The sequence below is a fragment of the Apus apus genome, chromosome 4 (assembly GCF_020740795.1).
Source record: "Apus apus isolate bApuApu2 chromosome 4, bApuApu2.pri.cur, whole genome shotgun sequence".
Taxonomy (NCBI): Eukaryota; Metazoa; Chordata; class Aves; order Apodiformes; family Apodidae; genus Apus; species Apus apus.
The window spans coordinates 61,839,241-61,854,143 of record NC_067285.1 but is presented as its reverse complement, the minus strand read 5'-3'; the positions used below and the strand labels follow the sequence as shown (position 1 = coordinate 61,854,143).

The 14,903-nt window shown below is 50.3% G+C and overlaps 2 protein-coding genes across 2 annotated transcripts; both read left to right on the top strand.

The window, feature by feature from the left end:
- Positions 1-984: 984 nt before the first annotated feature.
- On the top strand, positions 985-5,052 carry RPL34 (ribosomal protein L34). The gene is made up of 5 exons (XM_051616886.1): positions 985-1,059; positions 1,841-1,914; positions 2,010-2,109; positions 3,239-3,342; positions 4,926-5,052. Exons 2-5 carry the CDS (start codon positions 1,850-1,852, stop codon positions 5,008-5,010), a joined length of 354 nt encoding a protein of 117 aa, XP_051472846.1. The 5' UTR covers positions 985-1,059; positions 1,841-1,849; the 3' UTR covers positions 5,011-5,052.
- A 2,506-nt stretch (positions 5,053-7,558) lies between these two features.
- Positions 7,559-11,335, top strand: OSTC (oligosaccharyltransferase complex non-catalytic subunit). The gene is made up of 4 exons (XM_051616885.1): positions 7,559-7,841; positions 8,080-8,173; positions 9,743-9,940; positions 10,670-11,335. Exons 1-4 carry the CDS (start codon positions 7,703-7,705, stop codon positions 10,686-10,688), a joined length of 450 nt encoding a protein of 149 aa, XP_051472845.1. The 5' UTR covers positions 7,559-7,702; the 3' UTR covers positions 10,689-11,335.
- The last annotated feature ends 3,568 nt before the right edge of the window (positions 11,336-14,903 follow it).

Sequence of the window (14,903 nt, the reverse complement as noted above, 5' to 3'; positions counted from 1 at the left end):
TCAGAAAACAGGACCCAGCTGAAAAAGCTTGTAAGATGCCAGCTGCTGAACGTGTGGAGGGTGTGCTGAGGGAAAGATCAACTCGCTTGGGGTCTGGTGGACCTTGGACCTGACCTGCAGAGAATGCTTCATGCCCTCGTATCTCCGCCCGAACGCCTGCCCTGGAGCACGTGAGGCAGCGAGTGTGTGCCTTGGTAGACAGGCGGGAGGATTTGGTTTCCGAGGCTCCCGGTGCAGGAGGTGTTGGGCAAGTGTCCTGTGCTGCTCTCTGCAGAGCCCAGCCTTCAGGCTGGGGGCCACGCTTCGGTGCTCGGGGCATCTTTGAACAACCGAACACTGCAACAAGAGGGGGTGCACCCTCCCCAGGCTGAGGCTGGCAGGAGGGGGGGCAGTGTCGCCAAGGGGGACCAGCCTTTGCACCCTCCCCAGGCTGAGGCTGGCAGGATGGGGGGCAGTGTCGCCAAGGGGGACCAGCCTTTTCCCGCCTAGGTTTTGTGTGCGACTGCTCTGCTTCCAGGTGTGTTTTCCGCTGGGTTGGGATTGAAAAGCGTGTTTGAGTGATTTGTCAATCACAGCTTAGAGCAGCAGGCTGAGAACTGCGCCTGCAGCGACTCAACTACCACAATGCAGAGCAGAACGTTCTTTCTGAGGAAAGAAGCTGGTGTTCTAGGAAAAAGGCTTTCCAGTGAAACATACAAAAATGCTTAAGTGTGTGTGGGACAGCATGTGCGCAGAACCCCTGGGAGCAGTGAAGCAGCTGCGGCGGGGAGGATCTTGTCGCGCGGATTTACCGCGTCCCGCCCGCGGCTCCGGCACCTCCTTCCCCCGCCCCGCCGCGCGGCCGCTCCCCTCCTGCCGCTGGGCGGTGCCCACTGCCGTACAACATGGCGCCACACCTGCGTCGCCGCCGCCGTACAACATGGTGGCGCCCCAGCATCACGCTTGCCCAGAGACGAGTGACAGCGCGCAGGCGCGGCTATTCCTTCCGGGTTCCACAGCGCCAGTATTTCAACGTTGACCCAGGCGTTAACGCTTTCTCTTCCGGGATCGGCGGCGCAGGTATGGCGGCGGGTGGCTGCGGGCCGCCGGCGCCCATCCGCGCCCATCCGCGTCCATCCGCGCCCTGGCGGGGGGTGCGGGCGGCCAGCGGGCCGGGGGGATGTGGGGAGGGCACGGCGGCGCCGCTGCTTGCGCTCGGACCGGCGGCGGGGCAGAGCTGCGCCGTGGGGAAGCTGGGCCTCCCGAGGCCTCGGGCCGGCACCCCGGGCCGCGGCGCTGGGCCTTGCCCCGGGCAGCGCCTGAGGAGTGCAGCCCCGCCGGCTGGCGGGGTCCCGGGGGCCTCCTTGGGGCGTAGCTCCCTGCGCCGCTGTGGGTTCCGCTGCGCTCCGCGCGTCCTGCTGGGCCCGGAGAGGCCTCTGGTCGCGGCCCGTGGTGTGGCTGATGCAGTTGGTTGCCGGATGAGATAGGTAGCGTTTGTTTCAGCCCAGTTCTCAGCGAAAACGCAGCTGGGAAAGCTCTGAGCAGTTTTCCAGGGCATCGTGACATCGTACAGGCAAGACCAGGAATTTGAACGGCGTACAAGTTAGTTTGGATGAATCTTCGTTGCAAATCGCATTCCAGCCGCTGTAACGTGTTGGGGGTCGTTTGTTTGTTCGTTTGTTTGTTTCAATGTGTTGGCTGTAACTGCTGAGGAAGTGCTGCAGTTTTGTCAGTTGCAATACGGAATCAGCAGCTGATGATTGGGATCTGGCCCAGTCAGTGCCGGTGATGCTGTACTAGGTGAACTGCTGTGGGGACACTGAGCCCTAATCTAGTGCTGCTTGGCTTTTCACTGATTTAGGTGTACAAAATGGTTCAGCGCCTGACCTACCGCCGCAGGTTGTCCTACAACACAGCTTCCAACAAGACCAGACTGTAAGTAAGATCGTTTCTAAGAAAGCTTATTTTTAAGGAAGCCAGGTTGAAGTTTTGATTGTTGCATTAAATGAGTATTTTTCTGGCTTAATTAGGTCCCGAACACCCGGGAACAGGATTGTTTACCTTTACACCAAGAAAGTGGGAAAGGCACCGAAGTCGGCATGTGGTATATGCCCAGGAAGACTTCGTGGTGTAAGTATTAATCTCCCTGGCATAAGTTTTTGTTGTTTTTTTTTTTCAGTACAAAGAGCTTTTTTAAGTAGTATAATATGCCTGTTTATTGATGGATTCTTGTTGGAAAAAATTTTTAAATTAAAATATTCTCGGGGCTGTTCAGCCTGGAGAAGAGGAGGCTCCAAAGAGACCTCATAGCACCTTCCAGTACCTGAAAGGGGCCTACAGGAAAGTTGGGGAGGGGCTTTTCATCAGAGAAGATAGTGATAAGACAAGGGCTAATCGTTTTAAACTGAAAGAGGGGAGATTTAGCTTAGACTTTAGGAAGAAATTCTTCACTATAAGGGTGGTGAGGAACTGGAATGAGTTGCCCAGGGAGGTTGTTGATGCCCCGTCCCTGGCGGTTTTTAAGGCCAGGTTGGATGAGGTTTTGTGCAACGTGGTGTAGTGGTAGGGTTCCCTGCTCCTGGCAGGGGGGTTGGAATTTGATGATCTTAAGGTCCCTTCCAACCTTAATGTTTCTATGATCCCATTTGTAACATTTAACTGGTAAAACAAGCTTTGAAAACTTAACAGGCAGGTGCTTTTTTAATGCTTGTGGTTTTCATTGCTGTTTTATCTGAATCCTCTTGTTCTGTAAGATGTAACTGCCTGTAATTTTTAGAGCCAGACTGAGGTGACTCTTCAGCAGGTGTAGAAGTAAATGGGACCCAGTAGGTAGGCTTTAAAAGGAAAAACTTGAGCCAAGTTCAATTTTTGGCTGTATAAAAAAGCAGTTAATGTTTTCAACATGACATTTTTCTCTGAAGTGTTTTCTTGGTGTAACACCACTGTTCTTAACAGCGATGGGAATGCTTGATTAGTGTCAGATCTTTGGGCAGTTATTTGGAAAAACAGTATTTTTCTTAGATTTTTGGTTTTTTAACCAATCTTTTGGTGAGCCTCTGGGGTAGAATGGAAGGATCAGCTTAGGAATGCTGAAGATGGCACGTACAAGAAGCTGCAACTTAAGTCACTTGTTTGCATCTTGGAATAGTCAATTTCAGGGTGTTCCTGGTTTTTTAAACTGTCCAAGTGAATGTCCTTGAGATGCTTGTTACCTAAAGTTACTGTTGCATGATGCACTTCTCCTTCTTGCATTTGGCAGGTCCGTGCTGTGCGTCCTAAAGTTCTTATGAGGCTGTCAAAAACAAAGAAGCACGTTAGCAGAGCCTATGGGGGTTCCATGTGTGCCAAGTGTGTCCGTGACAGGTAAGCTTACAGAAAGTTTATTCTCAAGGTACTTTCTACAACGTTTTTACGTCTAGCTGTGTTTTCATAATGAGGACCAAAATTTGGAAGACTCTTGCCTGACATTAGGGTGGTAAACTGGAGGGGATGAGCATGGGGCACATAAGCAGCGATCCTTACGACTTTGTCCCCTGGATTTGAGCTACTTACTGCCTATGAAGCACTTGTTCTTCATTATTTTGCATTGCACTGTTGCTTTGGTGCTAAACAGTCTGCTCATTCTGGATTTTTATAGTTTATATTAAAAGAATTTTCTCCTCTGTTATCCTGTCTTGTCTAATGCAAAGGTATTAGTGTAAGATCAGTTGAGCTTTTGGTTTCTTTTTTGGTGTTTTGGGGTTAAAGGTATTAATTCTTGCATAATAAGCATATTTATTGTGGTTAAGCTTTAAGTTGGCCTTTGATGGGTCTTACTGAATTTGGTTTTATTGAGTAACAACTCCACATTAGACTTCCTTGGCAAGTTTGAGGGGAAAAAAATGTATGTTACAAAGAGTATATTATCCTATGAATGGCAATCAAAGCAGATCTCTGGATTTAGCAATCTAATGCCAGTTTTTTTCATCTGTAGTGCAAATTGTGCCAGTGGTTTTTGGGGTTGTTTTTTTTTGCTTGTGTGAGTTAAATCACATGAGGTGTAACTGGAGACAGGTTGCAGATCTGTAGCATAACTTTTCTCTGTTAAAACCCAGTTTTTTTCTGAGTGTTTTCCCAAGCACTTTGTGAGCTTGGTAGGTTGTTTTTAATACGTGAGTATGCCTTACTCTTACTGAAACAAAAAACAGTCACCTCCTTCTATGTAATTGGCAGGCTTTCTGTTGCATCTATTCATCTTTGTTGGGTTTTGTGTGCTGTGACAGTAGCCTTGTATTGCAGATGCCTATGAAGTGGCTTTTTAATGTTTCAGGGGAGAAGAGTGGGTGGTATATTTTTGCTTTTAACTTGAAATCATCAAATGGGCTGTTGATGTATGAGTACTATCACATGGGTCCATCTGCATGGTGGCCCTACATGTCTTCCAGAAGTATTTGTCTTTAGGCATGACTTGACCTGCCAGGGTTTTCTCTGTTGAAGTGCAAAGAAGCTTTAGTCTTGAGAGCTGCACTTGTTTGGATAACTGGGCTCATGTGAAGTTTTCTGTACTTCTGAGGAAGAGAACTGACTGCAGCTGGCCACATCAGTTCTGACTTTAGGAACAGCTAAGTTGGCTTGCCAGTGAGAGGTTTTGCTGTTTGCCTTTGAAGTTGGTGAAGGTGGTACCTTTTCCTGTGCTCAGCCATCAGGCATTACCTTGCTTGCCTGACAGCCACTCATGCTAAATTCACAGGCAGGTTTGGCCTTCTTCCCCAATCCTCTACATTCATAGAGTGCCACCCTCCCTGTCTTCTGATGCTGACATCATCAGTCATTTCTCTTTTTACCTACTTGTGGAACTAACACCACATGTGTAATGAACATGGGAGACAGCAAAACTAATTGTAACCAGTTTTGTGTTTTCACTTAAGTGGATACATGTCCTAAAGTTGTTGTTTTTTCCTTTCCAGAATCAAACGAGCTTTTCTTATTGAGGAGCAGAAGATTGTTGTGAAAGTGCTGAAGGCACAGGCACAGAGCCAGAAGTCAAAGTGAATTTATTTGTAGTTTCATCCTAATAAATGAAAGCTCCACTTCTCTTGTGTCCTGTCATTCCATGTGGTAGTCCAAGCTGGCAGGAGCTGCGTCTCACAGCTCATATAATGCGGAATTAGGTTTTGGTGCAACAAACCCTCTAAGTCAGGATGCCGATCTCTGGGCTGCCTGCAGACAGGGGAGTCAAGGAGGCGGAAGAGGTCTGGTTAAACAACTCCAAGGTCTGTCTCACAATCCTGTCGGAGGGACTGAAGTAACTTTGAGCAACGTGAGGGTTTTTTTCATGGCAACAGCTGTGTGTAAAGCCATCAGAGGACATCGCTCAGAAGAAAGCTAGGAATCTGGAAGAAGAAAAGCAAACCGCTACATGTTGATCTCCTGGAAGGAAGCTGCATTGGCTGTATGTGTTTGTTGGTTACAGATAGGATACAAGCAGAGCTCCAGGGCACAGGCAGAACAGACCTTTAATGGCTCCCAGAATTAGGCTCTTGTGCAGTAGTTTAGGCCTCTGGTATTGAAACTTGAGCCAGAGTTCTGTTGCCTCATCACTGAGGAGGTACTGGTAATGTTCAAAGCAACCGTAAAAGGTGGAAATGGGATTGTTTTGCTGCTTTACTTAAGTCTGTAGCATAGAGGATGGCAAATGGATCTCTAAGGCTGCCCAGGATAATTCTTGCACTACCTGTAGGGGCAGGGCATTCCTCATACCCAGCTCTGAATTTGGAACTACTACTGATGAGAAGTGGGTGTCTGTACTAATAACTTTTTTTAAAAAAGTAGTGAGCTCTACCACCAGAATAAGGAAGGAGGAGAAATAATTCCTGAGCATGCAGATTTACTGGGAGCAGTGAGAGAGCTGTTTGAAGATGTTTCTAAGATCTCTTGAGACTGCTCAGGCTGTGGGTCTGAAACTTGTGCAAATTCCTCCTGATTGAATCCTCTCCCTGCCTGCCCCCGAACCTCATCAGGGCTGTGGGGTCAGCCAAGAAGACAGATGGCAGAAGACTGAGTTGACAAGCAGACTTCTGGTGGCAGTGGAGCTGGTGCGCTGGGGGTCAGCTGCTTGCAAACTGACTGCTGTGGTGGTTGCGCCTTCAGGGTTTGGTGACCAGAGATGGCTGTGATCTGGGATACCTAACACCACACAGGGTGAAAGGAGCTGTTCCTTGCCAAGAAGTTCACCACAGCGTCCCAAGTCATTAGAGTGAAAATACTCTCAAAAAGTGGAAGTATTGCAGCTAACTCTGGCAGCATTAAGTATGAAATGTTTCTTTCTCCTCAGGCTGGGTTATGCTAAAACTTGTTCCAAAGGCTGTGGCTAATTAAAGGATGTTCTAAGAGTAATGCTAGTACCCTGACATTTTTAGGTGCTGTTGGTTCACAAGGTCAAAATTTTATTAGTTGTCTTACTGTGCTAGTACAAACTTCAGTACTTTGGCATGCTGGAAAAATGGTTTTAAAGCAGAAGGGGGAAGTAGGGCAGGCATGTCTGACCCGCCCCAAAAGTGCTCTTGGTTTACACTCAAAGCTGTGAGATCAGTTTTTCTTGGGTCTTTTGAAAAGGAGGCAAGATGGAAGGGGAATACTTCTGGAATAATTAGGAGAAACGTCGTAAACATCTGTTGATGGGCAAGTCACACTGAGAGGGAGACTTCCAAAAAGCAGAGCTAGGACTGAAAAGGGTGAATTTATAATGACAGGGTTGCCCTTAAAGGCAGCTGAGGCATGAGTCGGGAGAAGGGGTACCACTTGGGTGGGCAGAAGTAAAAGGAATCGGGCAAAGTATTAGTGAAGTGATAGTAAGGCCCTTAATATTTTTTTTTCCAGCGATGCTGGAAGCAGGCAGCTGCACCGAGGGCGGGGGACAGCACCCTCCGGGCTGCCCCTGAGGGGAGGGCACGTTCCCCGGAGTGAGCACTTCTAACGCCCTCACACCACCCGCTGGCAGGGGCCGGAATTCAGGTGCTGCCCCTCTCCCGTGCTAGATCGTGCCTGCTGAAAGACGTCAGCCTTCCTGGGGACGGGTGTTGCCTCTCACTGCTGTTCTGTGTTTCCTTCGCTTGCTGGTTCGTTTGCTTTCCGGGCCCGTGGCTGGCCGAGCGGGAGACCGAGCCTCGGGCAGGGACCGCTGGGGAGGGCGGGCACGGCTGGGAGGGCGGGCACGGCGGGAGGGCAGGGCCCTGCCCCTTGCGGAGCGGGAGGCCCCGGACGAGCCTCCGCGCGGGGCCCGGGGAGGGGCGCGTGCCCGCAGGGCCGGGCGGCACCGGAAGCCCCGCCCCCGGCCACGTGGCTGCCCGGCCCCGCCCCCAGCGCGCGCTGTCACCCGGCACCGACACGTCAGGGCTGCTGGGTCCTGGCCGATGTGTAAGACCCCGGGGAAGTGGAGGGCTGCAGCTCCAGGTGTCTGTGTGCAGAAAAAAAAAAAAAAAAAGCTTTTGCTTTATTTTTTTGTCATTTCTGTCTGGTCTTCAGTTTTTCGGGTGGTTTCGTTCAAATGGGCTTTTAAAAAGTGGCTTATTTGCCCCTGTCAGGACGCGGCAGCCGATTTCCGTTTCCGCCTTCGTGTCCGGCGGCAAAGGGCGGCAGCGGCGGGGCCAGCCGGGCAGGGAGCCGGGCCGCGGCGTGTGCGCCGCACCGCACCGGGCCGCACCGCACCGGGCCGCACCGCACCGGGCCGCACCGCACCGCCGCCATGGAGACGCTGTTCCGCCTGCCCTTTGCCGTGCTCGAGTGCCCCAACATCAAGCTGAAGCGGCCGAGCTGGGTGCACATGCCCTCGGCCATGACGGTGTATGCGCTGGTGGTGGTCTCGTACTTCCTCATCACCGGAGGTGAGGCTGGGGCGGGCGGCGGGAGCGGGAGGCCCCGCTGGCGCTGTAGCCCGTCCCCTGTGGGGCGCGCTGCTGGCCCCTGCCCGGTCACGGAGCCACTGCCGCTGCTGGCCCCTTGTCCGGCTCCAGGTCGCTCGTCAGGCGCGGCCCGCGGCCAGCTCGGAGCGTCCCGGCGTCGCTGAAGTACTCGCCGTTTGCTGCTGTGAGCCACGGGCGATGCTTGCTCTTCTCCCCGCAGGGATTATCTACGACGTGATTGTGGAACCTCCCAGCGTGGGGTCGATGACAGACGAACACGGGCATCAGAGGCCGGTGGCCTTCCTGGCGTACAGGTAGGAGCAGGGCTCTGCCCCCGCCAGCCAGGAGCTGCAAGCGAGTAAACCCGTCCTACCGAGCCGTGTGTCTGTTTGATTGAGCTCTCTGTGCAAGGCAGGCTCTGTTCTGTAGTTGTCCTTGGTTTGCAGATAAAAAACCCACACATTAACATCACTGGAAGTGGGAAAACTCAGCCCTTCCAAAGCTTTTAACAATGAACAGCCTGGTGAGAAAAAAATGTAGATCTGGCAGTACTGATCTCTCTTCCAAGCCCATGCTGCTAAAGTTGAGTTCTACAGTGGGTGTGGATACCTTTGGTCATTTTGTAGCAGCATACATAATGCTTGTCAGACTTTCAGCTCTGGCGTTTTAGACTTAATGCAATTGCAATTCTTGTGTCTGAGGATGGGGAAAATAGTTATAAGCATGTAACAAGTGTCTTCTTTGAGCCTTTTGCTTCTATTATTGAAAATAAGCTAGAGATTGCTTAGTTGCCAATTGGTCTACATAGTGTTAAATCTACATTTGTTACTTTGGGGGGCGTGTTTTGGGGTGTTTTTTTGTTTTGTTTTTCTTTTGGCGTGAAAACAAATAATGTTCTTTGTTAAATACCAAAAATGTTCCTTGAATCTGTGTGGTCTGTGGCATTCTTCATGTACAGATTTTGCCTTGGACTAGGTGTAATCCATGTCTTGGACTGGCTGGAACTGCTGCAGTGTAGATGAGTTGGACTGCTGGAGGGAGTTGTTAGCATTTTAGTGTAATTCAGTGAAAACGAGACAGTAACGATAATCTTCATTTCTGTATTAGCATCCATGTTAGCTTCATCCATGCCATGTCTATGAATTGCTAGTGTTGCTAATTAACAAGGATAGGAGAAAGGTTCAGTGACTGTGGGAAGCAGGAGACGCATGATCCAGGTGCAATATTCTGTCGAAGCCTTGGCTTCTCCCCTCTCAGCACAAGCTTTGTAAGCAGGAAATCGAGCAGCGTGGACTGACAGGGAGCCCTTTCAGGCTGGATCCCCCCTGTGTGTTGGCTCAGGGAGCTGACAGCAAAACACACAGCCAGCAAGAGCTGCTCTGGTGTGTGCTCACCCAGTACATGTGCTTCGTGTGCTGATACAGTAGTGCTTTGAGTGGGTTTTATACTGAAATGAGGATTTAGGCACTGCTGCCTAAACCTTAGGGTGGAAATAGGACTTGGAAAACTTAGTGGCCTTGGGGGATCACGGTTCTGTGCCTCATGTCACCTATGAAAGCAGGTGCTACTTTGGATATTTCTGCAAACTTGCTTAGTAGCTGTTAGTATACACTGCTACATGTAAAACCAGTAGTACACTGTACTGGTCACCTTGCAGACTGTCAGTTCCAGAGATAAGTTACATGTTCAAGCCTTGATGCAATTGCACACCATCAGTTTCCATACCTATTTTTTTGTTAGAAAGTCAGGCATCAAAGTCCATCATCCTGTGTATTTGTATAGGTAAAGCAGGCTGAGTAGATAGAGTTTGAAATGTAAGTAGTTTCTTTAGAACAAATATTTTTCTGACCCTCTCCCCCCCTCTTTTTTTTTTTCCCCTTTAGAGTAAATGGGCAATACATAATGGAAGGGCTCGCATCCAGCTTCCTCTTCACAATGGGCGGCCTTGGATTCATAATTCTGGATCGATCCAATGCACCAAATATCCCCAAGCTGAATAGGTTTCTTTTGCTCTTTATTGGTTTTGTCAGTGTGCTTTTGAGCTTCTTCATGGCCAGAGTTTTCATGAGGATGAAATTACCGTAAGTGATTTAATTACTTTTTCAGCTTTTCTTTTATGGCTCGTGTGTGCTTGTTAAATGTAAGAGTAACAGAAAGTACAATGAACTATGCTAAAGATCTGCAGCTTGGCCATAAGGTATTGACTTAACATTCCTCCTTTCTTAAGTGTTTTTTTAACCTCTGCAGATTAATGTAGAATTTTGTTCCGTAAGACAGAAGTGGTGGGTTCCCTGGCAGCAGGTATCTGGACAGGGACCTGGTCTATATTTTCTTCCTTTGTCGATGCTGTATATTTACTTGTTTCATTGAGTACATGTGTCTTAACAGTTCTTTTTCTTAAACCCATTAAAGAAAGGGGATTCAGAAAAATGGAAGAGACAAAGAGACTAGAGTTTTGTTGAGTGCCAGAAAATGTTTGGTTATACTGAGTATCTTCTTAACACTGGTAGTTCATATAAAGGGTACAAATAAAGAACCATTTATAGCGTGTAACCTGGGCTTCAAAAATTCCAATTACCAAAGCTGGATTGAGAAAAGGGTTATCCATTTTCAGTGTTCACTAAAGATCAGCTGAGGAAGGAATGTGTAGTTAGGCTGGCCAGTTTCTACCTTGGACAGGATTAATTGTTTTAAATAGCCTTGACCAGCAGAGTTTGTGGAAGTCTGAACTTTTTAAGACCATTCTTGATTTTTGAGGAGCGCTGCCTGTGTCTGCTAACTTTTTTCCTAACCTATATTTTTTTTTGCAGGGGTTACTTGATGGGTTAGTACCTCTTGTGATGTATGAAAGCCCGAGCCGAATTTAGTTCTCTTCACAAAGCATTTAAGAAGAAGCAGCAAGAAATGAATTCCATAGTCACCGTCAACAGGAAGGAGACCTGGCCATGAAAAACAGCTAGGGAAAGAGTGCTTTCTCTGCAGACAAACTCTAACTACCAATGGCTGATTTGTGGCTTTGAAGCAATGTTTTCTCATTTCTGTTTTAGAGCTTTCAAAAAGAACAAGTTACCTAGCTGTGGGGTTTTTTTATATCCCAACCTAGTATGAAATAGAGAACCTCTCTGTAGCTCTACCTGAAATGAGTGTTAGCCATTGGCTTGACATATTTTGTTGCAGGTCTGTCTCCTCTTCCCTGTGTGGGACAGTTACATGCGTGAATCACAGAAGAAACACCTGAAACATTTATTTCAAAGTTATAATTAGAAAATCATTAACTTTGGGTGCTTTCCAGTCAAAAATACTATGTGTCTGAAATTATTTCAAAGGCACCTTTTGCCTTGATATTAATGGCCCTTTGTGAGCAAATCCAGACATGCACTGAGACAGGCAAACTGTGTGAACGTGCATTTCTTTTGGAAAAAGTGTATGAAAGGAGCCAAATAAAACTTATTTTCTATAAAATTATTTTAATTTGATGCAGTTTGTGAAGCTTTTTTCTTGTGTACATGGCCTGTTCTACATCCAGGCTTGAGATGCCATACCATAGTATGACCATATAATTTCAATTTTATTTGTCATTATTTTTTTACATATATAAAAGACAAGAAACCTCACGTTTTCCATGAACTTGCACTGTGTTCAAATGGCATAATGTTCTCAGTAGCCAAGAAGACTGACTTTGGAAGCTGCTGGTATTTTGTGTGAGAGCTGAGGCTCCAACTTATTTTGTCTTCACTTTGAAAGTTACCATCACATTTCTTTGAGGTAACGTGTTGCATTCTGGGAGAAGGAAAGATCCCTTTAAACCTCCATAAATAATCTTTTTTGCAAGCCATATCTGTTTGCAAGCCAGCACTTGTGTCTGTTGATGGCGAGACTTCAGCCAGCCACCTGCAGAATGCCTCGTCTGCCTTTTCATCCTGGCTGGGTGGTCCAGAACAGACTCCCAACAGGATTCCTGCCTCGTTGTCCTTTCCCCTCATCCGCACCCGTAAGAACTCGACCCTCCCATCGCTATCATCGAGCTCTGCACAACGGGAGCGCTCCCCGGCAGGCCAGCGGTGCCCGCTGCCAGGACGGCGGAGGCCGGGGGTGGGACGGGATTCCACCTCCCCCAGGTTCCGAAAGCAACCCCCCCCCGCCCCGGTGGTTCCAGCCGCGGTCCATCAGAACGCGGCCGCGCACTGGGAGCCGTGCAGCGGGCGGCTGATAGCACGGGAGGGCGCTCCGTGTCCCGGTGTGCGGAAAGAAACCTGCGAGCCCGCGGCTTGTCTTGGGAATCCTGTGTAGGAGAAAAGAGCCTCGGCGTGCAAAGAGGCTGGGGGCTACGTCCCATCGCGACCCGGCCACAGGTGGGGACGGCACCAGGACCTGGCAGCGAGGGGACAGAGAGGTCCCCGAGGCACGGGGGATGCCTCTGGGATAGATGAGCCCCAGCCCCACAGCAGGAGGAGAAGGGAGTCAGTCTCGTCCCCCCGGGCCAAGGAGGAGTCTCTGGGGCCGCCGGAGGCGTCTTGGGAAGGGGGCAGTCTGGGGTTTGGAGGGTGACATTTGGGCGCCCTACGTCACCCAGCCTTGCCCCCACAGTGTCGAGGGGGATGGTGTTGGGACAGGGTGGGAGCAAAGAGCCCCCTGAGCACGGCCATCTTTGCCTCCCCCCCCTGGCAGGGCAGCCCTAGGGTGCGAGGGGTCCCCTTCACCCCTTTCCTCACTGCACCCACTTCCCTCCCTCCCTGCAGGATGGTGGACAGTTGACCCCTCAGCCAGCCCAAGGAGGAAGCCTGGTGGGAGAACAGAGCTTCCCTGACTCCCAGCTCTGGGCCAGGGCCATCCGAGAAGTGCAAGGTCCAGCCACCAAAGAGGGGTGAGTGTGTGGGCAGCATGGGCAGGGACTGCCCACCCTGCCCTGCCCTGTCCCAGGCTCACATCCACCAGCCAGGCTGGATCAGGGCTCCCAGAGCACAGCAGCCATGGACCCAGCCCCGCCTCAGCATCCCTGGACAGGAACCCTCCCTGCCCCTGGTTCCAGTGCATCCCTCACTTGGGCATGCTGGGGCCCCCTGCCCGTGCTGCCCTCCAGCAGTGGGAGGACAGCAGTGTCCCAGCCTTGAGCCAGGGCAGGTGACATCCCCAGGAACTGGGCAGAGGGCTCAGGTTTTCCCCCATGTCTCCCCCCTAGCCCTGCCTGAGCTCCCTCAGAGAGATCTGTGCTGCTCCCCCTTGGCTGCACCTGGGGAAGAAGATATCCTGGATGTCACCGAAGCCTTCCTCAGGGACAGAACAGAGGTACCTATGGCCCCTTCTGCAAGGCTGTGCCTCAGTCTCCCAGCTGGTCTTTCTGCCCCTTTCCCCTGCTTGGAAGGTGCTCGGGGCTGTGCTGGTCCCACCCAGGTGTCTCTCACCCTCGATGCTCTCTGTCCATCTGTCTCCTCTCTATCTGTCCTCTGTCTGGCAGCAAGAGGTGCAGAAGCTGAAGTTTCTGGACTCCCTCTACACCATGTGCTGCACCATCAGCAAGTACTCCAGTGTGTGGGACTCGCTTTACATCTGCAAGGAGGAGGTACTGGAGATCATTGGGGTGAGGGGATGACCAGGCTGAGGCAAGGGCAGCAGCACAGCCCTGGGGGCAGGAGAGGGCTTGGCCAGGCAAGTGGGGTGCCAATGAACACCTGTCCATCCTTGGAGATGCTCCAAAGACACCTGGGTGGCCTAGCCTGAGCCATGACTTGGACTCAATGAAGTTTGCAGGCTCTTCGGCCTGCCTGTGGCTCCGTGATGGGCACAGCCCTTCCTGCCTTGGGACCTCTGCTTGGACTTCTGCTGGAGCTTGGGACCTCTGGGTGCTGAGTGGGAAGGGGGTGCCAGGATGGGGGCACCTGGGCTCTGCCAGCCCTACAAGCTCTTGCTGGGTGAGGGAGAGTGCCCCATCCTGACCCATCCCACCCCACTGTGCTCCCCAGGGGCTGCTGAAAGATAAGCCCACTGACCACCTGGACACCACAGTGTCAAGCTGGAAAGGACTTTGACACTTCCTAGTTCATCCTTCTCTCTCAAGCCAGGATCATAATCTGTTGGCTTTGACATACTTGTATAACCTGCTGTTGGAAATTTTTTTCTTTTTTGTTTGTCCCATCACTATGCAGAGTAGTCCATACCTTTGCTTCAATACTGTTCCTTCAGAAGACTTAATGTCTTCCTTTACAATACTTGATACTTTACCTGCTGTGACGAGCCATGGTTAAATGGTCAGGATGGAACATGCACACGGCTCTTTCCTTATTGGAAAGCTTTAACTTTCGGGACCAAGGGGTCGCATGTGGCGTTCACCTCTCGCAGAAGAACAACCACTGCGGGGCTGTGTCTTAGGGTGAAAACTTGGGAGAACCACCCCTCGCCATGCCCACAAATCTAGATTGACATGGATTTTTAAGGTTCTTGAAATAAATGGTTTATTTTGGGGAATTTCGACAGTTTTAGGGGACAAAGGTTTAGGAAGAGCAAATCAGTAATGAAGGAAAATATCAGTAACCGGGAACACCCTTAACAGCAATATTTAAACACACCCATATTTACTATGTGAAAGTGGAGGAGGAAAAGGGGAGGGGAACAAGAACTTTTCCCCTTAAGGGAACCTGTGTGCATGTTTGGTGGGAATGGGATAACTTTTAAGGAGAGATCAAAACCACACCACCTTACAATTATCTCAAGATGGTCTGATGTTACCAGCTGGTACAGGCAACTTCTGCCCCAGGCATGAACGTAGGTTTTACGTGCCGGGAAAAGTGGTTGCACTGCAATTGGTTGCAGGAACTGGCGCTTTCTTCCACTGTGCAGTGTCGCTCAGTGATGACAGGCAGGAGCGGGCAGGATCGCAGCCGCAATCCAGGGAAGGGTACAGCAAGATCTCTCATGCACCATGTCCGTGGTCTCCTGCAGCAGGTAAAATCTTTGGCGAGCTCTCCCACCACAGCGACTTCGGCGAATCTTCCTCAGCAAAACTCCTCACGAATCGGCAGCCAAAACTTCCAGCAAACTCCATCAACC

Coding starts and splice junctions, on each gene's coding strand:
- RPL34 (XM_051616886.1), top strand. CDS start 1,850: ATGGTTCAGCGCCTGACCTACCGCCGCAGGTTGTCCTACAACACAGCT. Junction 2,110..3,238: donor GCCCAGGAAGACTTCGTGGT/GTAAGTATTAAT, acceptor TGCATTTGGCAG/GTCCGTGCTGTGCGTCCTAA. Junction 3,343..4,925: donor GCCAAGTGTGTCCGTGACAG/GTAAGCTTACAG, acceptor TTTCCTTTCCAG/AATCAAACGAGCTTTTCTTA.
- OSTC (XM_051616885.1), top strand. CDS start 7,703: ATGGAGACGCTGTTCCGCCTGCCCTTTGCCGTGCTCGAGTGCCCCAAC. Junction 7,842..8,079: donor GTACTTCCTCATCACCGGAG/GTGAGGCTGGGG, acceptor TTCTCCCCGCAG/GGATTATCTACGACGTGATT. Junction 8,174..9,742: donor GTGGCCTTCCTGGCGTACAG/GTAGGAGCAGGG, acceptor TTTCCCCTTTAG/AGTAAATGGGCAATACATAA.